Below are 20,590 nucleotides of genomic sequence, written 5' to 3' on the forward strand. Positions count from 1 at the left end.
ATAAAAAAAAAAACATGTCGGGCATTTCTTATTTTTTAGTGAATAAAATCAATATTTTGAGTTAGTTTCTGCATAAAAATGCGTTTTGATTACATTTCTAGCGAGAAATATGTATTTTACTTTCATAATATTCACTCAGTGAATGTATATAATCAATCGCTTGCCCGTTGTTACGAAGTCTTTTTCAAACCTTGCCAGAATAAAGACTGATTTATGGTTCCAGAGCCTACGGCGTAGGTTACGTAACCTACGCCGTAGGCTCTGCGTCGATGTTACGCGGACCCATAAATCAGCTCCGGAGCCGGCAGGCAGGCAGAAATCTCGAAATTTTCAGAGCAAATTTCTTAACAGGCGTAACTACAACTGTTAGATTTCATCTATTAAACCAACATTTATCTTCCTAAATGATTTATTTCAGCCAGCGGTAATTCTCAACAGAGTTGCAGGTTTCTCCCCCGGGACGACGGCGCAAGGCAATCACGTCTGTACTTCGGCTGCTGCTGCTCCGAGCCGAATTGGGACGCCAATACCCTCTAATCTCCGAAAACATCGGGTCAAATTTCTTAACAGGCGTTATTTGGATAAACTGAGCCCAGGTTGGGGATCTTAACGGTTACTTTACGCCTGAAAAAATATTAAAACTTAATAAAGTGGCATATTAACAGCGCTACAGCTGAAATTAAAACAGCTTTTGGCTCTCAGCTTCCTGATTTTAGGGGTGGTGCTGAAAGTAGGAGTAGTGGGAGTATTGGGACAGGCCCCTGGGAAGATTTCAAGTAGTGATAGAAAGTAGGGCTAGTGAAAGAAAGTAGGCGGAGTATTGGGATTGGGCCTTAATGTCTGATTTGCATGAAATCACATTTAACTATTCAACTATTTAAGTTGTAGTCACTATTATACTCTACAGGTTTGTACAGATTGTAAAGCCTATTGACATGAATTTATGATGCACCAAAAAAAGATTTAGGATTTCTTAATTGTGCTCAGTAGTTGAGTGAGTATCTGTGTGTTACACTCTTTAACGTCCCCCCACCGAAAGCGGAACAAAACTGTCATGTCATGTGATTGCAATCAGGACCGGATTATCAACCGCACTGTTTACCTTCCGCTGCAGAGGGATGCACTGAAATGGCCTGCTTTTTATTTTCTTAAAATGTATTCTCACGGGTCAGAAAGCCTAATTAAACAAGCGAGGTAAGAAAGCAGCAAGGAGGACTTGTTTATGTCCAGTCTCTCTTCTGTTTTTCGTATTTCATAGTGCTGAGCTAAGGAGGCTAAAGTCAGCTAGCTCATTAAATCCATCCCATATTACTCAAACTTTAGAGTTAGATTTTGCCTTGATACAGGAGGTAGTTATGAACAATATCCGCCCTGTCATATGTTCTGCATGCCTGTTTTATTGTTTTGTTTTTTCAACTAAAACGAGTAAATGTTATGGACAAAACAGCTTGTTTTTGCTGCAGTTGTTTTTGTATTTACATCTGGATCAGAAGTGTAAACCACGTGACCCAGTGACTCCAAACCTGAGCCGAATTATGTCAAAACAGGATCAAATACGATAGACCGCTTTGTATTACTTATGTTTTTATTTTTTAGTGAGATCTTTTAAATATAGTTCGATAGTATAAAAATGAAATATCCCACAATTCAGCTTTAGTCCTGAGTCACTGTGTTTTAGGATTTATTGAACAAATATTGCAGACTCATTGATCCTGGATTAATTAAATTTGTAGAGATGGACAAATTGATCAGATAGTGATCAGTATTGGCCAGTTTGTGTCTGGTCGGTTTTAATCTGTATCTGCCAATACTGGTTGTTTAAACCTGCAGATACTACCTTTATTTTTTTTTTCCTCAGTACATTCGTCATATAAATAAACATAAAAATATGTATTTGTGTTTTCCACAGCAAGCAGTCTACAGGAAGCGTTGAAAAAACTAAAAGTAATTTATTACTTAAGAATTACTTGTTAATTCATATTGAATAATAGGAAATAATTTGTACAAGACTAATACAAAATACTAGTACAAATCTAAAGAAAAGTAACAACAAACTCAGTCAGACATAATCCAAAACTTAATTAATTTAATCCGTTTCTCTTTGGTGATTAAGAAAAAACTTTTTTAATTTGAAAACAGCATCACCGTACTGACTATGCTCAGTGGCCTGAACCTAACAATTGTTTAAAAGGCAAATAATAAAGCCAGAAGAGTGCACAGTCTGCAGCCTCTGCTTTCTTTCCATTGTTGATTAAGTTAATTGATCATAGTCCTAAGAAAGTAAACATGAATCAGTCACAATCTTTATTGATCGTTCAAACCCACAAGAAAGTTAAAATTTGGAATTGCAGTGTGGTCACGTTTGGATGGTTGCACATTTTGCACAGATATGTTTGCTTGTCGAAGCAGAAAAACTCCAAATGTATTTGTCCTGTTAAAATAACTGCATCCCGGTCAGGAAGCTATTCATTTTACTGAGACACTTGTGGACTTGTACAAACAAAATGTATTTACTTATTCATTTCCTGCTGCAAAACAAAATGCCTGTTATGAAAGTGACAACATATATTCATATTTTAGAAAACCACATCTGATGTTGGGGTAAATAATCAGGCAGGGACCCCATAGTAAAATATTGGTTTGGGAATCGAGAGTGACTCAAAACCCCAAAACTCCCACAATAACACAATTCTGCCACTTTGTTTGTATCTTCTTATTCATATAACTCAGATCTTATTCAAGAAATTGGGAAAACTATATTTAATTGCAAAGTATTTGACTCTGTTGTCCTTTAAATGTCTTCCCAAAAACGCTATAAGTATATAGGATATATAGTATATAGGAAAGAATACTTTGAATAGTTGATGAATGAGGAAAATGAGAGAGAGCGAAGAGTAGAAGAGGTGACTGTTGTGGACCAGGAAGTAGCAAAGATTAGTAAAGATGAAGTGAGGAGGACATTGAAGAGGATGAAGAGTGGAAAGGCACTCGGTCCTGATGATATACTTGTGGAGGTCTGGAAGTGTCTAGAGGTAGCAGTAGAGTTTCTGACAGGGTTGTTGTAGATAGTGAGAAGATGCCTGAGGAATGGAGGAGAAGTGTGCTAGTGCCCATTTTTAAGAACAAAGGAGATGTGCAGAGTTGTGGCGACTACAGAGGAATAAAGCTGATGAGCCATACAATGAAGTTATGGGAAAGAGTAGTTGACACTGGACTAAGGGCAGAAGTGAGCATTTGTGAGCAGCAGTTTGGTTTCATGCCAAAAATGATTACTACAGATGCAGTATTTGGTCTGAGGATGTTGATAGAGAAGTTCAGAGGGAGCTGCATTGTATCTTTGTAGATCTGGAGAAAGCTTATGACAGGGTGCCCAGAGAGGAACTGTGGTATTGTATGAGGAAGTCTGGAGTGGCAGAGAAGTACCTGTATGTTAGAGCAGGGCAGGACATGTATGAGGACTGTAAGACAGTGGTGAAGTGTGCTGTAGGTGTGACAGAGGAGTTCAAGGTGGAAGTGGGACTACATCAGGGATCAGCCCTGAGCCCCTTCTTGTTCACTATGGTGATGGACAGGCTGACAGACCAGGTTAGACAGGAATGTTTGCAGATGACATTGTGATCTGTAGTGAGAGCAGGGAACAGGTGGAGGAGAAGCTAGAGCGGTGGAGGTTTGCCCTGGAAAGGAGAGGAATGAAAGTTATCCGCAGCAAGACGGAGTATATGTGTGTGAATGAGAAGAACCCAAGTGGAAGAGTGAGGTTACAGGGAGAAGAGATAGAGAAAGTGGAGGATTTTAAGTACTTGGGGTCAACAGTTCAGAGCAATGGAGAGTATGGAAAAGAGGTGAAGAAATGTGTGCAGGCGGGATGGAGCGGGTGGAGAAAAGTGTCAGGTGTGATGTGTGATAAAAGAGTTTCAGCTGAAATGAAAAGAAAGGTGTACAAAACTGTGGTGAGACCAGCGATGTTGTTTGGTCTAGAGACAGTGTCACTGAGGAAAAGACGGTAGCAGAGGTGAAGATGCTGAGGTTCTCTATGAAGTGACCAGACTGGATAGGATCAGGAATGAGTAGAGGGACAGCACATGTTAGAGGCTTTGGAGATAAAGGCAGGGAGGCCAGACTGAGATGGATTAGACATGTCCAGAGGAGAGATAGGGAATATATTGGTAGAAGGATGCTGAGTTATGAACTGCGAGGCAGGAGGCCCAGAGGAACCAAAGAGGAAGTTTATAGATGTAGTTAAAAAGGGCATGAAGGTAGTTGGGCTAAGAGAAGAGGATGCAGAAGACAGGCTCAGATGGAGGAAACTGATTCGCTGTGGCGACCCCTGAAGGGTAAAGCCGAAAGGAGAAGAAGAAGAAGATAACTACATCTTTTGCCTCAAATTGATAAAAAGACCACAATAATCAATAGATAGCAAACAAAAGAGATTAATGATGAGTACATTGTTTAGGCGTCATAGTGTTTCAGTCACAGATCCATAATGAGCTGAAGTGTAGTGACTGTGTGTTTGTGATTTCCAGAGAGATCCAGGAGTCTGAGCTGCAGAAGTTTTACAGCAGACTGGTGAAGGTTCTACCACAGAAGGAGCTCGGGCATGAGACGGTGGACTCCCTGCAGAGGCTGCACCTGATCCTTTCTGCCAACAAGTACAGCCGAACGTAAGAGTTCCTCAGGCTTGGTACTACGCCGCTGTCATGAGATATGTCCATAAACTGTGTTTTATGAAGTAAGATGTAGATGGAACAATATTGTAATAACATATTAATAATGTTGCATTAATATCTTCCCAAAGAAATGGTGCAGCGCAACTTTCTTGTGTATTATCTGCTTAACCTCACCCTCTTTCTGAATACACATCCTGTTGGGAAATGGGTGTCGTGGGAGGGAAAATTCCAAGGAAAATAAACCACTGAAATTCTGACTTAAGGGGTCACATCTTCTGACTTTGTAAACGTGCAGATTACTGAGGAAACTTTCCATGTCTGCATCTGATGGTACTGCCCCCTGCAAATCCTGTGAGTTTCCAAAGTCTTAATTGTGTAATTCCCAAAGTCATGATCACAAATCATATCTGAGCAGAGATATGTCGAGGCTTGTTATTGCTGTGGTTACGATATTTGCACATTGAGGATTTATTGAGGAGGAATTTAAAATGTAAAAAGTCAAATGAGTATACTTGAGTTAAAGTTACACAACCAACCCAAATCATATAACATAAAATTATATTATATTTGACCATTTAGGGGTTTTTGTCCATAATGCCACTCCCGGTCAAAAGTTCTGCTTTCTATGAATAATAGCACTTTCGACTAGTAGTAAGTAAGTAAAGTTTATTTATATAGCGCCTTTCACTTTAGAGTGATGCATTCATCATACAGCAACCAATGTCAGTAGTTAACCTTTTTAGTTTCCCACCTATTTGTGCTCTGCATTTTAATGGTTCCTTCATGAAACTTCTTTCTTTTTTGTTTCTTTTAAACCATTCAGAAGTTTTTCAGCCGTGACAATGACAGTTATTTCAGGGAGTGTTTACACTTTTGTTTCGGCTGTATTAATAAAGGTTTGGTCGTCTGTGCAGCACGCGCCACTCAGGGTGAGGCTGCTGCTCCAGAGGGCAGAGGTGACAGAGGGAAAGAGACTTTTTTTGCAACGCTCTTCAAAAGAAAGCAGTCAGGGTTTTTTCAGTGCATTGCTTTTTTTGAAAAACAACATGCTGTCCATCCATCCAGTATCTATACCCGCTTATTCCTATTAAGGCTTTCAGTGGAAAAAGTTAGTTACTTGCTTGAAAAATTAAATAAAGTGATAACCAGTTCTGCAGCTCAACATGTTTGCTAATATAACAAGTGCAGATAAGTCTTTTCTAGTTCGTTCTTGCACTGGTTCAGAGCCAGAAGCACCGGGCTGATCTTTCCCCCAAAACTCTGCCAAGATAGAGGCAAGAAGCGGTTATATCAGCTGGGGGTGGGGGTACTAGAAAGAAACAAACCGAAGAGGATTGATTAAAAATGGACCCCAACATGGAGCACTGTGGCTGGTGGAGGGGAGTGTACAATCACATACCGACCAGCCTGACTGGAACATTGTGACTGCTATTTTAATAAAAATAGATAAATAAGTAGAAATATATAAATATATAGGAAAACGGGTGCCTTTATATCAAACAAACAAACCTTGGCATGAATTTACAGGTAAATGATGTTCTCAGACTGCTTCAGAATTAAAGTACCATCTGATTTTCATCTTTCATTTGATAATTTCCCCTTTGATAAATTGAAATTAAGAAAGAGACAAACCATCCATCCCTGTTAGAAATGTATTTGCATTCTACTTTTCAATCATTATTTCTTTCTTATTGAGGCCCCCCCTCTTCTCCAGTGTTTAACTCGTCCTCTTGATGCTTTTCCATTCACTCTTTCATTCAGTTCTTCAGAAAGAATCTCATTACAAAACATTTGAATCATTAGTTTTTTTCCATCTGCTGTCTCTACACTACAGGGCATTTCCCTCTCAATTTCACAATTACCGGTAGTAACATTTATCTTATGACTTCACATTTAACTTGTTTCTAAGTAATCAAGGTGACGTTAGTGTTTTAAGCAGAGAGATTTTAGCCTCTGCTTCCTGTTCTAACTGTGTGTCATCATTAATCAAAGGCTGCCTGCAGAGCTCCAGCAGAGACTTGCTTCGCTCCTCTCATCACCTGCAGAGCAGCTTCAGGTGCTCAGCTCCGCTGTGCTCAGGGAGACGGCGCCCCCCGCTGGTCAGGGAGTCAACTACAACCAGGAGAACAGCCATGCTGCTGCTCTGCTCCTCACTCAGGTGTGCAGGAATTAGGGATGGGCGGTATGGACTAAAAAATGTATCACGATAATTTCTGGCATTTATCCCGATAACGATAAAAATGACAATAAAAAAAATACCAATTCAACTCCACCTTTTTAACTATAAATCTATCACCACATTCAGTCTTTGGAGCCCCCAAAACACTGCTCTAAAAGAATACTAAATGCTACTAAACTACACCAATTAAATTGAATGAATAAAAACCAATTAAATTAGTACACCTGTACTGCAAAACTGTAATGACTCACATGAAACAAGTTTGAAATGTAAGAACAGATTCAACATTTATTCAAACTGCATGGCTTAAACAGTGGGATAACAGTGCAAACAGCAAAAGTACCATTGTCCTTCAAGTTTTCCTAGCTTATAAAATCACAAAGTAGAAAAAAATACAACCTGATAAATAAAGAAACAGGACAAATAAATAAAAGTTCACTGAAAATAAAATCCTATCAGTGATGACCTCTTCTATTATAAATAAAGTGTGCAAATTAACCTGTGGTTGGAACATGCCACAAATTAGATACTATTGCAATTTTTTTTCGTAATAGTCAAACGTTCAAACGTATCAAAATGTAACAACCATTTCCTTCTGTTTTTACAGACTCTGCATATAATAGATGATGTTTGCTCCTCGTCACTCTTTTTAAATCCAAACCAGTTCCAGAGCTGGAGCCTCGTTTAACAACGAGCTCCTCACTCTCAGATCCGCCTTCCGCCATGTTTGTTACACAAAAACGTCATCAACGGGAATTTATCGTTTTTACTGCGAGATGACAAATTCTTACCGGGGGGAATTTTTTTGACGGTATATCGTGAACGGTAAAATATCGCCCATTCCTAGCAGGAATGCAATAACCCCTCGAGCCGGTGGTCTTTAAGGAGATAAAGTAGCAGCGCTGATCGATTTGTCGCCTCTTCTTTGATCCTTAAAGGCTTCATCCAAGGCCGATGTGTCGAACCTCTGCGCTCAGCTCATCCGTAGTCTGGAGAATCGGCCTTCTGAGGGGCCGGCAAACTCACTCATGCACTCACTGCCAGTCCTCAACACCATCCTCACGCACAGCCCAGACTGTCTCACAGAAGGTAAAATCCACTTCTCTTTGGTTCTGCATTACGTCTACTTCAGATTTTCAAGCAGACTATTCTCCACACCCACAGATCATTTGACGCTCCTGAGCAAAAAGCTTGTGGATTGGCTGCGCTATGCCAGCATCGTGCAGGGAAGCGGGGCTTCCTCGGGGGGATTCTTCACGGGGGCCAGATCCCGGCAGGTGACATTAAGCTTTCAGACATCAGAGGATACGAGCACCGGTTTCTGTTTTCCTCATCTGTGTTTAACGTTAGGCCTTCCTGTGTGTGTTTTTCTCCTGTTGTTGTGTTTTTGTCAGCCGCTGCCCACAGCAGAGCTGGATGGGACGGTGTCGGGGGATTTCTTCACCGTGCTGTGTGTGGGCCAGGGCTTCACAGAGGACCAGTGGCTGAACGTCTATTCCTTTTCCATGCTGCGCCACTGGCTTCTCACCTACCACTCCGTGTCCAGCAGCTACACCGCAGCGGATACAGGTATGACCTCACCATCAGCAATGACCACGGCCTCCTAGGGCTGGGCGATATATCGAGATTTTAATATATATCAATATATTTTCAAACGCGATATGGTACGAGACAATATCGTTTATATCGATTTAAAAAAAAAATAAATAAATAAAAATTATGATTTTGATATAGCTTATTTTGTGACAAATTGACTTGAATGTTTTATTTGAGATTTGCACAAATGTTTTGTTATTTGCACAACTGTCAACTTCAGTGGAAAAGTCTGCCTGTTACTGTCTACATTGTATTAATTGCACAATGTATTTTAATTTAATTGTTATGCAGGAAAGGGATATTTGTTTTATTTTATTCAAGAAGCATTTTTATTCTATATATGCAGGCAGTTTATTTTTATTTCATTTGTTTTATACATTTTGATATTGTGCAGACCTCTGTTAATAAAGATACCTGTGTGACATTTGGTACGAGGCTTTGTATTAAAACTGACTGTTTTTTTAAGGGTTTGCCTCAGAAAAAAATGAAGCTAACAGAGATGCTATGCTATAATGCTTTGGGGGAAACCCCAATTATGGCACAGAAAAAATATCGATATATATATCGAGTATCGCCATTTAGCTAGAAAATATTGAGATATGACTTTTGGTCCATATCACGCAGCCCTACGGCCTCCTGACTTTCTCTCTTATTGTTGTCACTTCCTCTTAACGTAGCTGGTTCTCCGGAACCTCACCGCAAATCATTTTAAACCTGAGTGAACAGTAGATGAGTGATTTATTTATTGTTTTGGTCGGTGATACTCATTGGTATCAGCCGGCTCTTTGTTTTCATCATCTCCAGTAAACAGGTTACAGCTCAGCCTGTCCCTCTCCCACTCCCACTCCTTTGGTAAGACATGAGAGTTTTTGGACCTTGCATGCCGCACTAAGAATCAACCAATAACCTGAACTCCTACATCTCCTGTTTAACTCGGGGGAGAACAGGTCAACCCACGTCCGCTGGTATGATGATGACTCACATCTGCGCATGATCTAACAAACCTCCCAAAACCAGAAATTCTAATCTCTGACTTCTAACCTCCACTCTTGCTGGTTTATGCACTGTTTACTCTCTCATCAATGTCTGAACCTGTTAATAAACATGGCAGTGAAAGAGCTGCTCTGACGGCAGCCCCTTTCACAATAAAACACTAACATATGGTGTGCTTGGCAGCAGGATGGAAATCCAGTCGAGTGTTTATGTCTCAGGTTTCTTCCTGGAACTTCTGTGTTTATGTGTTACTCATGTGATCTCTCTTCTTTGTTACAATTTTATTCTCACAGTTTTAGTTATGTTTGTGACGTTGTTTGAGGTAAACGTCACTGTCTCATACTTTTCTAATCATTTAGTCTAACCTTCAATAGCAAACTGATAATAAAGATTTAAAGCAGCACAAAGGAAGTTTTGTAATTTTAAGCTCAGAGGGTGGAGTAGGTGTGGAGGTTAGGACACTTTTACAGCGCTGTTCAAAGTTTACTCTTGTTCAGCTTCTTCTTCTCGATTTTTCTGCGGTCATTACTCTATTAAGCCACCGGCTGCTGTGATGTCCGCCGTAGCGCTGGGAGTCAAAGTCAGCTTTATGTGTAAATTCTGTCATATGTGCAGGACACGTAGAGAATAGAAATGTTGTTTCTCTCCAGATCCGGTATGTAAATGATGTAAGACCTGTACAAAATACAGAAAACTAGAAGTACTATTTGTAAAAAGAAAAAAAACATCGGAGAGTCACTCACCCACAGTTTATCTCCTATCGTGGGCCAGAGAGAAACAAATGCGTATGTCCTGTTTGTGTTGCACAATAACGTTGACTTTGGTTGGGAGCAATCAAAGTCTCATACTTTTTTTTTACATCAAGGCAAATGAAACTGACTTTGATATTTAAATATGGAAAACTCTTTTGTGCTGCTTTAACTTAGTTGTGTAAAGCTGATCAGGTTTAAGCATGGTTTTTTTTAAGCATCATGGGATTTAATACACATTTATGGACAAACCCCATTTCCTGAAAACATTAAATGTTTTCTAAAATAAAAAATGATGGTGAATTTGTTTAATTGTATATGATTGCGTGCTCACAGATTCTCTGGATTTTGTTATAATATACATATTCATCTTAGTCCATGAGGTTTTAAAGCCGCTATATGTAGTAATACCATTTCTGACCACCAGGGGGTGAAATATCACAGGACAATTCATGCCTGTGTTCCAGCTAGTGTATTTTTGTGACTACACTCGAACACAGTGTACTACATACAAGGTGTACTGCCGTGCAGCGTGAGTGACTGATACCCCGTGTATAAGTGCTGCTTGTTCCTGATTTTTCTTTTTATGTTTGCAATCTCTCCTCTTTATAATGACAGATTGAAGTTGTGCTGTAGTTTAAACCAAATTCAGACAGATATCCTTTTTTAACTAAAGTAAAAAATCTAAATGAACAGATTTAAGTATGTTTTGTTTGTTTGTTTGCTTTTTACTTTTTGAAGATGTCTGCTTTTCTGGAAATGGGTTTTGTTAGATGAAATATTTGATGATGGCGCTATAAAACAAACAATAAATGAAAGTTTTTCTCACCAAACTTGGTCAGAATGTTCTCAAACACTTTTTTAAAACAATTGCCCAAAACCAGTGACTGTATGTTCTCTGTGCCGTCTCCCTGGTGACATTAGATGCAATTACATCTAACATCAAGGCAGGGGGCATGCTAATAATGTCCACTAATTCTGTTTTACTAAATCAAAAATATCTTTTCATAATCAGGATTGATCTGTGTCTGATCCCTGTTCATGTTTAACGAGAGGCATTCAAATGTAGTCTCATATTTTGAACCGTTGTCTTGTTGTGGACCTTCCTCGTTGCAGACGACCGCTCAGAGGTGGACGGGTCAGTGGTTTCCATGGTTTCAGCGACTTCCTCCACGAGCCGCTTGCTGCCTCCAAAGGAGCGTTTGAGAGAGAAAGCTTTCCAGTACTGCCAGCGGCTCATCGAGCAGTGCGACCGCAGTGAGTTTGTGCGGGACAAGCCAGCTGTGTTGTGGAACGACATGATTATTCTTGTTTAGTCTTTTTTTTTTTGTCTCTGTGTATTTTACTGTCGGCATGAACTCTGATGTGAAATCCTCTCTTTCCGTCAGAGGCACAGAAGAAGACGGACACAGAGCTGCAAAAAGCGGTGAGCCTGTGTATTATTTATTGTCATGATTCAACTACGGTACAATGGTACGCCCAGAGGGGTTTGTCTGTTTGTCACACAAACAAAACACTTAGAATAAGGACTCCACATGGCTTCCTGGCTTCCTCATCCTTAGATATCTGTAAGCCAGTGGGCAGTTGGCTCTGAAAAAGCCTGACTAATGGACATAAGTGCAGTTAAGATAATTACAGCTTGCTTTGCTCAGAAGTAAACTAAAACATACTAACACATGACAACGCATTTGCGGTATTTGTCCTTCAGGGTAGAGAGGAAGTCGCATCTGTCTGTTCTGTTTCTGTGCTACCGTAGGAATGGGTGATATTTTACCGTTCACGAATATACCGTCCAAAAAATTCTGCACGGAAAGAAAGAAAGAGAGAAAGAAGGATATGAGCCTGAAAGAAGAAAGAAAGAAAGAAGAAAGAAAGAAAGAAAGAAAGAAAGAAAGAAGAGAGAAGAAAGAAAGAAAGAAAGAAAGAAAGAAAAGAAGAAAGAAGAAGAAAGAAAGAAAGAAAGAAAGAAGAAAGAAAGAAAGAAAGAAAGAAAGAAAGAAAGAAAGAAAGAAAGAAAGAAAGAAAGAAAGAAAGAAAGAAAGAAATATATGAGCCTGAAAGAAAGAAAGAAAGAAATATATGAGCCTGAAAGAAAGAAAGAAATATATGAGCCAGAAAGAAAGAAAGAAAGAAAGAAAGAAAGAAAGAAAGAAAGAAAGAAAGAAAGAAAGAAAGAAAGAAAGAAAGAAGAAAGAAAGAAAGAAAGAAAGAAGAAAGAAAGAAAGAAAGAAAGAAAGAAAGAAAGAAAGAAAGAAAGAAAGAAAGAAAGAAAGAAAGAAAGATATGAGCCTGAAAGAAAGAAAGAAAGAAAGAAATATATGAGCCTGAAAGAAAGAAAGAAATATATGAGCCTGAAAGAAAGAAAGAAATATATGAGCCAGAAGAAGAAAGAAAGAAAGAAAGAAAGAAAGAAAGAAAGAAAGAAAGAAAGAAAGAAAGAAAGAAAGAAAGAAAGAAAGAAAGAAAGAAAGAAAGAAAGAAAGAAAGAAAGAAAGAAAGAAAGAAAGAAAGATAAATTCCCATTAGTGTAGTTTAGTAGCATTTAGTATTCTTTTAAAGTATTTAGTATTCTTTTAGAGCAGTGTTTTGGGGGCTCCAAAGACAGAATGTGATGATAGATTTATAGTTAGAAAGGTGGAGTTGAATTGGTATTTTTTTTTATCGTCATTTTTATCGTTATCGGGATAAATGCCAGAAATTATCGTGATACATTCTTTAGTCCATACCGCCCATCCCTAGTGCTACCACTCCACATCGCTACACCTGCACACGCTCCAGATCCCTACAAATGTAGAAAACTTCAACCCAAAATCATTCAGTGGAACTTCATGAACGGAGTAGACTCTTCAAATGAATGTTGGGACAGAATATTCTGACACCAGCCTGGTTTCATCGTGCCCTTGTGTGTGTTCCTTCTGTCAGTGTCTGGTGGAGGCGGTGTGCATCCTGGACTGCGTGTGCGTTGAGGACCCTTCGCTCGTCTACCAAGCGTTCCCCTGCATCAAGCCTCTCTTCGGTCGGCTCAGCTCGGACCTGTCGTTTGCTCGAGTCCTGCTGCCGGTGGCCCAGTTCTACCTCAACCACGGTGAGTGTGGAAACGTCGGCCTGCACTCACTCACCGCCGCCACATGCGGCGATGTAATAAGGACAAAAACCCAAGAATTAAAAATTATCCCTCCGTGAAAAAGTCTCTGACGAATCAAAACCTTCTTAGTTCACTCAGATCGGTAGAAGCTGACAGCAGACTCGTTCCTCCCGTTGTGAAACATACGATCTTTTCTTCATTCTGGTTGGATTATGGCTGGTGAAGCTTGTGTAGAGGAGTCAGACATCTAAACTGGTCAAGCAGTTCCTGAGATATGGCCTTTCACAAACACCAACAGCTTCTGCGAAGGCTGCACTTGGAAGCAATTAAAACTGTTTGTGGTTCGGTGCATCGAAAACCTTCAATATCAAAGATGCACCGACGTGCACAAATGATGGTTTATTACACAACAACAAAATCAGTCTGGAATATTAAGTGATGTTACACAGCAGATTTCTAGTGTTTAGGTTTCTACTATTTGAATCCAGAGAGAGGTCTACTCTAAAAGTGCAGTATTGGTTTAGACAGAGACAAAATGTTATTTATCTTCATTTACTCTGGGCATCTAAAATTTAATTTTACACTTCAGCTAGATTCTTGCGTGTGTTACTTTTGCTTTAATGGCAAATGTATTCAACAAACGTTGCAGTTATTTTTTAATTAGATATGTCATTTTTGGCCCAGTTAACATCCTGACAGAGGATTAGTTTATTATTTAACTGGTTTCAACGTATCTTGAAAAAATGATTTACACACGTGGACAAATCTGTTGATGCCAAAGGGAAAACCAAGAATGATCGAATAATTAATAATTAACTAGTCATTGACTAATGAAAATCAGACTATACTTGAAATGTGCTCGAAGAATAATTTAGACAAACAAACAAACTAATAACTGACCAGGACCATCTACTTAATATTTTGTTGCACAACGTTTTGATATATCCCTGGAATCAGGTGATTTCTGTGACTCCCAGTGAGACGTGTGCACCTGCAGAACGGTATTCTGCTCCAGTCCTCATGATGGCGCTGCTCCAGCTGTCTCGGGTGTGAGAGTTTTCTTTCTCCAGATTGATGTTTCAGCTCTTTTCCACAGATGTTCAGTAGGACGTAGATCAGGACCCATCGTTTTGATCATAGTCATACTTGGCTGTTTTTAGTTGTGAGTTTTGGGTCGTTATCCTGTTGGAGGACCCGTCACCTGCTTTCACACCAAGCTTTCTGACACTCGGCAGCTCATTCGTCTCCAGAACATCTTGACAGTCTTGACATTTCACTGCACATATATTTAATTTTTTTGAGCGACTTTCACTCATTTCTTCTTCTCGCCAATTTTACTTTATTTTTTTAGCGATATTTAGTTCGGGAAACTTGGGGAGAAATGCTTCAGTTTTGTGCCTTTTAATGAGATAAACATAGATCGGGGTCGGCAACCCAAAATGTTGAAAGAGCCATATTGGACCAAAAACACAAAAAACAAATATGTCTTGAACCTCAAAAAATGAAAAGTCTTGTATAAGCCTTAGAATGAAGGCAACACATGCTGCATGTATCTATATTAGTTATAACTGGGGGAAGATTTTATTTTCATTATGCACTTCGAGAAAAAGGTCTTAATTTCGAGAAAAAAGTCAAAATTTCGAGAAAAAAGTCGAAATGTCAAGATTGATGTTGAAGTACAATCTTGAGAAAAAAGTCGAAATGTCAAGAAAAAAGTCAAAATTTCGAGAAAAAAGTCGAAATGTCGAGAAAAAAGTCAAAATGGCGAGATTAAAAAGGAAAGGAAAAGGGAAGAAAAAAAGAGGAAAAAAGGAAAAAATGAAGAAAAAAGAAGGAAAAAAAGGAAAAAAAAGGTCAAACATGTTTGAAAAGCTCCAGGGAGCCACTAGGGAGGCGCTAAAGAGCCGCGTGCAGCTCTAGAGCCGCGGGTTGCCGACCCCCGACATAGATGCTGCAGGTTGTTCAGCATTGTTCTGTTGTGGAAGTGATTCCTGTTTTTTTTTCTTTGTTTAAAGTTATGATGTTTACTTTGAGATGAAGTTGATAATATTGAGACTGTCCAAACTAAAAGTCTAAACCACCACTAACCCGTTCCTGCGGTGAACAGCTGGAAATATGTTCTTATTATGAAATCCTGCAGCTTTTATCTAAACATAACTTTGCTCTTTGCTACCAGAACATCATTTTCTGGCTTCTTCAGCCTGCAGGACTGGTGAGGACTACAGAGGGATTTTTCTCTGATCCCTCTTTGTCCAGTGCTGATCAGTCTGAATCATGACTGTGTCTTAAGGACTTACCTGTACTGCTACCTTCTCCCAGCCTTTTCCTGCTATATATATGAGCTCAGCATTCATTCAAGTACCCACAGGAACAGAAATGTTGTATGCCACTGTAGGAAATCTCCCAATTTCAAGCATAAAAAGATGAAATATCTACTTCTATGTGTTCAGGTGAGTTGGCAGCGGTGGACTGTGACGGTGTGTGGAGGCTGGTGTTTGGACGGTTTCCTGCCGAGCTGTTCAATGACCCCTTCCTCGCACACGAGCTTCTACGCTTCCTTCGACTGAACCTGGAGAGTGTGCAGCTTCGAGCTCCTCAATACACGCGCTCCTTCCCAAACCTCTTAAAGGTGAAAACCTGAACAAACAAGTGCTGTGCCGTTGACTCCTGCAGGAAGTATGACTGCTGCTAACGTCGTGTCTGTGTGTGTGTAGTTTCTAGCCTGGGACAGTCCCACGGTGCTGGATGACTTTGTGGATCTGCTGCCCTCCCTGGTCACTACTGGAACTGCAGTGGAGCTGCTGCACTCGCTGCTGGACCTTCCCTGTCTCTCTGCCACGCTGGTGTTGCAGTTCAGGTCATTAAAAACATATGAGTTGACAAAACGGAAATCTTCCTCACCGATTTTTACCCAAATCTCACAGATTGTGTGTGTGTGTTTTTGGTTGGCAGGTCTATGTGTTTGCCCAGCTCTGAGCCGGGAGGCCGAGGCCTCCTGTCACTGGACGCGTTTAGAAACCTCACTTTCAGAGGCCTTTTTCTCTTCCTTCTTCGTGGAGAAGCCGGTTCAGGTACTTACACATGCTACATGTGGGACGTGAGGCTTGTGTTCCTTTCCCAGGCGAAGCCTCGTACGTGTTAGGCATCAGAGCGTATTTCAGTAGCGGTAATCTTTTTCATGAAGTGCACACAGATTCTCTTCCTCATAGCTTGATGATGCCTGAAGTGAAGAGCATTTGTGAACTGGTCATCAACTCAAATCTAAGAAAAATAGGCCGAGTTACGATGACAAAACATTTCATTTCTTCTGCTTAGAAAGAAAATGGTTTCTACTTGTAACAATAATCATCTCAAGAGATATTCACTGGAAGTATAAACACTTTCTGCAGGTTATTTTCTGTCCTTTTAAAATCAATAACTGAAGTAAAGCAGCTGTTGAAAGTTGATATTTCTATTTTAAATGTCTTTAGTTGATGTATTTCTGTCTCCCTCTTCAGGTGACACCATTGACCGACTGAGCACGCTCCACGAGCTGCTGGCCGAGGCGGCCGACTGGCCCAGAGTGGTCCAGTGCGCTCAGACCGTCCCCGTGCTGTTGCACATTTACTTCAACACAGTCATCACGGTGAAGAAAGCATTCTTTAATACGAATGTATCGCAGTCGTAAAGGTTTTCTGCTGAATGGAGTTAAAAACACTGGAAGTTTAGTTTTATTTGTAAGAAGCTATGTTATGTTTGTTTTCTAGGTGGCTGACGAGAAGCTTTTAGCACATTTGATTCTGGCAATGCTGGAAAGAAGCGCCCTCCTCCTCAACATCCCCACATACAGTAAAGAGATTCACAGGTGACGTTGTTTGTCTTAAAGCCACTCGATTAAGCAATAAAACGCCCGACCACACGGGGGCAGCATATCACAAGAACCTTCATGTGTCGCACAATCAGGGTTCGAATTGGACCATGGGTCCTGGGGGAGCCAACATTTTTGATGTGGTTGGACGGGGGGGTCGGGGCGGTACTGCCCCAAAGAAATTTTCACTTTGAAGCAAATTGACGCAATTTGGCAACATAGCGGGTCTCAATATAAATAAACAAATGTATCATTTGCTCCTCTTTTAGAACGGTGCTTGCTGGGTTAAAGACCATGTGAAAAACATTCTACTAGCCGTATTGCATGACCGAACTCATTTATTAATCAGAATAAAGAAAAGCAGCAAGGGGACACATGGGCAACGTTTTTTCTGCTCAAAACACCCTTCAAGAATCCTGTATAATGGTCTTACCCTGCGTTCACACTGAAAGCGTCAAAAATCTCCCGACGCCAGCATCTCGCTGCTTGGTGCGTTCACACTGAAAGCGGCATGCACTGTTGACGCCTGCAGTGGGCGGGGCTTGAAGCTGCGCTGCAGAACTGGAGGGAACAGTGGGAACAGCCTACACATCTTCAGTGCCCTATTTCACCATAGATCACAATTTGGGAACCTTCTTTATATTTTAGCGTTATTTCCGCGTAGATAAGAGTGAGTTTGATCCTCCTTTAACAAGTTTGGTCCATGGATCAACATCAACCGCCCGGTGAACCATAAATCCTCCTAGAATGATTTATGGTTCCGCGTCACACCAACGCAGAGCCGACGGCGTAGGGTTTGCGGCGACGCACACCGCACCGCGACCCTACGCCGTCGGCTACGCCGTCGGCTACGCCGTCGATTTAACGCGGAACCATAATTCAGGTGAAGATGCAGTCTGTCTGCGCTGATCACAGACACACCGGGTCGGAGCGGATTTGGTCATACAGAAAATCGAACTCTATAACCTGTCTGAAAAAGAAACAGCCAATATTTTAGAGCTCCCACTAAATTTCACAAAGCAGTCTTTCAGGGGAGCCAATGTCCTTCTTAGGGGAGCTCAGCTCCCCTTAGCTCCCCCCCAATTCGAACACTGCGCACAATGAAGCACTCCTCTAGTCACAAAGACGTAGACAGTAATCCCTGGTTTTTCGCCGGGGTTATGTTCCAAAGAGAACCTGTGATAGGTGAAATCCGAGGCTTCAAATTACGGAGATCAGCACCGCCCCACCGCGACCCGAGTAATTGGATTTGAACGGAGGAAATTACAAATGATTATGAAAAAAAAGTACAATAAATACAGTAGGACAAATTGTGACTGGCGTGTATTTCACTGCTGTTCTGAAGGTGGCGCTGCATCCTGACTCGCTCTGTAGCGTCTTTTTCTTCTAAAACCCACGGTGCAGGTGTGTTTTTTGAGAGAAAAACATAGTTATGGGTAGTTGTTGTCGCTCTTTTTTCTTCTGGGCAAAAAGATTTTTATAAACCGACATGCCACTATCGAACTGTAGCGGGGAGACTGTTTAGCCAATCAGAATACAGAACACAATGCAAATCCGTGAAGCAGTGAAGGATTACTGTACATGACACGGTTAAACTGCCCCAACTCATTAGCCCAGTATTGTCTGCAGCTTTATAGCCAGCATTGCAGATCTAAATGCCCTCTTGTGGTCGGTGGTGGTATTGCTATACAGAGTTAAAGCCTTCGTCTCAGTTTCAGCGTGACGTTCCTGCTCACTCCGTCCCTCTGTCGCTGCTCCTGCAGGGTGTTCAGCTGCCACCTGCTGAAGTTTTGTAAACTCCACCCCTCCCTGGTGGTGGACCAGTCTCAGGACCTGCTGCAGTTTGCCGGAACCACCGCCAACGTCTACAGCAAAGAAGAAATCTACACTCACGTGGTAACGAAACTCTTCGTGGTTTAGGGAGATAACGCAGGGGAGGGTTCTGCTGATTTATTTCTCTCCCTGCATAGCTGGGATCAAGTCCAAACCCGTTGCATCTCATATCTCAGGCCTCATCTCGGCACCATCTGCTTTGTGCTGGAATAAGCTGTCAGAACCTGCCTCTGAATGACCTCTGAGTTTATGTTTGGGCTTTCAGGTGTGGGTGCTGGGAGAGTACCTGTCGGTGTCATCTGACTCGCGCTGCTCCGTCAGGCTCATCACTTCCTGTTTTGAAGCTCTGGAGGCGGTGCTCTTCGAGATCACCTCGTCTGCGCCGACACCCGGAGCCGTGTGTCCGGCCCCCAAAGTCATCACCACCTTAATGAGTGCTCTGGCTAAGCTGGCGTCCCGGTCACATGACCTCATACCCAGGTAGGGGACCGTTTTTGAAAGACCATTTAGCTTTTTAGTAGGGTGGTCCCGATCAGGATTTTTTAGCCCCCAATCCGATCCCGATCACTTGAGTTTGAGTATCTGCCGATCCCGATTTTTCCTGGTCCGATCACTTTTTTAGGCTCCCGATACATTTCCGATACTTTTTAGAGGACTGAAACTAAATTATCCCAAGTTTCTTTCATTGTCCATTGGAGAACATGGACATATATTTCAACAAAGCTTATCAGCACTGGTGCCATAAAATGTAAAAACATGAAATTGTAAACTCAAACAAAAAGTGCAGAATAGTGCATAATAACAATAACAAAAATAAATACATGTAACTTCAAAAAAGGTAGTTGAATGACATCCAGTCAAACTCACAAACACAAGAAAATTAAAATAATTTTTGGCTTAACCTTAGTGCAACATTCTGAATGGCATGAAATTAATAGCAGCAGCTTAATGCAACATGAACATATATAAAGTTTCACAATTCAAACATGTAAACCATGTTAGTTTCGCTTACTTGCAACGATATATAAAACGATTTAATATATATTAAAAACATTAATAACTAGGTATGTCCCGATACCTTTTTGGCCAAGACCGATGTTTTGAAAATGCCGTGATCGGCCCGATCGATCGGGCGGCCGAGCGATCGGGACAACACTACTTTTTAGCACATGACAGACTGAAGTTATACCATTTCTTTTTTCTTCAGGGTGTCTCTTTTCCTGTCAAAGTTGAGAACGCTCACCCGCTTTGGATCGGTTACCTGGTGCGCTGATGAAGATGACCTTGTTGCCATAGTAACCCGAGGAGAGGAGCTGTGGTCACTCCTGAAAGTCCCCGGTGTGGCTCAGAGCGTCCTGACCCCTCCAGCCCACGTCAGCACGCCGCAGTGGCACCGAGACACCAACCTGGCCACGGCCCTGCAGCTGCGGCTCCTCACCAGCCTCACGCACTCGGTGACGCGCACGTCTTCCTCGTCATCCTGCACCGGGGCCGATGACGCATCTCTCGTCTTGTAACGTTCATTCCAGTCAAGCTTGTTGTTGATTGTTTTTTGCACTTTGATTTAGTAAATTAATGACATAATTCCAGTGAAACCTGATCTTAAGAAGCAATAAATGATTTTAACAAAATGCAGACGTC

General features: G+C 41.2%; 1 protein-coding gene across 3 annotated transcripts; it reads left to right on the forward strand.

Annotated features, from left to right (window-relative positions):
* The first annotated feature begins 1,077 nt into the window (after window positions 1-1,077).
* On the forward strand, window positions 1,078-20,580 carry ap5z1 (adaptor related protein complex 5 subunit zeta 1). 3 transcript variants are annotated; one of them, XM_061712532.1, is made up of 18 exons: window positions 1,078-1,194; window positions 4,524-4,661; window positions 6,660-6,825; window positions 7,785-7,935; window positions 8,011-8,123; window positions 8,241-8,415; window positions 9,220-9,294; window positions 11,301-11,441; window positions 11,573-11,610; window positions 13,107-13,269; window positions 15,720-15,898; window positions 15,984-16,126; window positions 16,222-16,340; window positions 16,767-16,894; window positions 17,016-17,113; window positions 18,880-19,012; window positions 19,215-19,429; window positions 20,157-20,580. In XM_061712532.1, the coding sequence occupies exons 1-18, from the start codon at window positions 1,154-1,156 to the stop codon at window positions 20,464-20,466; spliced, it is 2,526 nt and encodes an 841-aa protein (XP_061568516.1). In that variant the 5' UTR covers window positions 1,078-1,153; the 3' UTR covers window positions 20,467-20,580. The 3 variants fall into 3 exon arrangements, with proteins under 3 accessions (XP_061568516.1, XP_061568517.1, XP_061568518.1); XM_061712533.1 differs by having other exon boundaries at window positions 1,083-1,194; window positions 9,247-9,294; XM_061712534.1 differs by lacking the exon at window positions 9,220-9,294 and having other exon boundaries at window positions 1,083-1,194.
* The last annotated feature ends 10 nt before the right edge of the window (window positions 20,581-20,590 follow it).

The sequence above is a fragment of the Cololabis saira genome, chromosome 21 (genome assembly GCF_033807715.1).
Source record: "Cololabis saira isolate AMF1-May2022 chromosome 21, fColSai1.1, whole genome shotgun sequence".
In the NCBI taxonomy this organism is placed as follows: domain Eukaryota; kingdom Metazoa; phylum Chordata; class Actinopteri; order Beloniformes; family Belonidae; genus Cololabis; species Cololabis saira.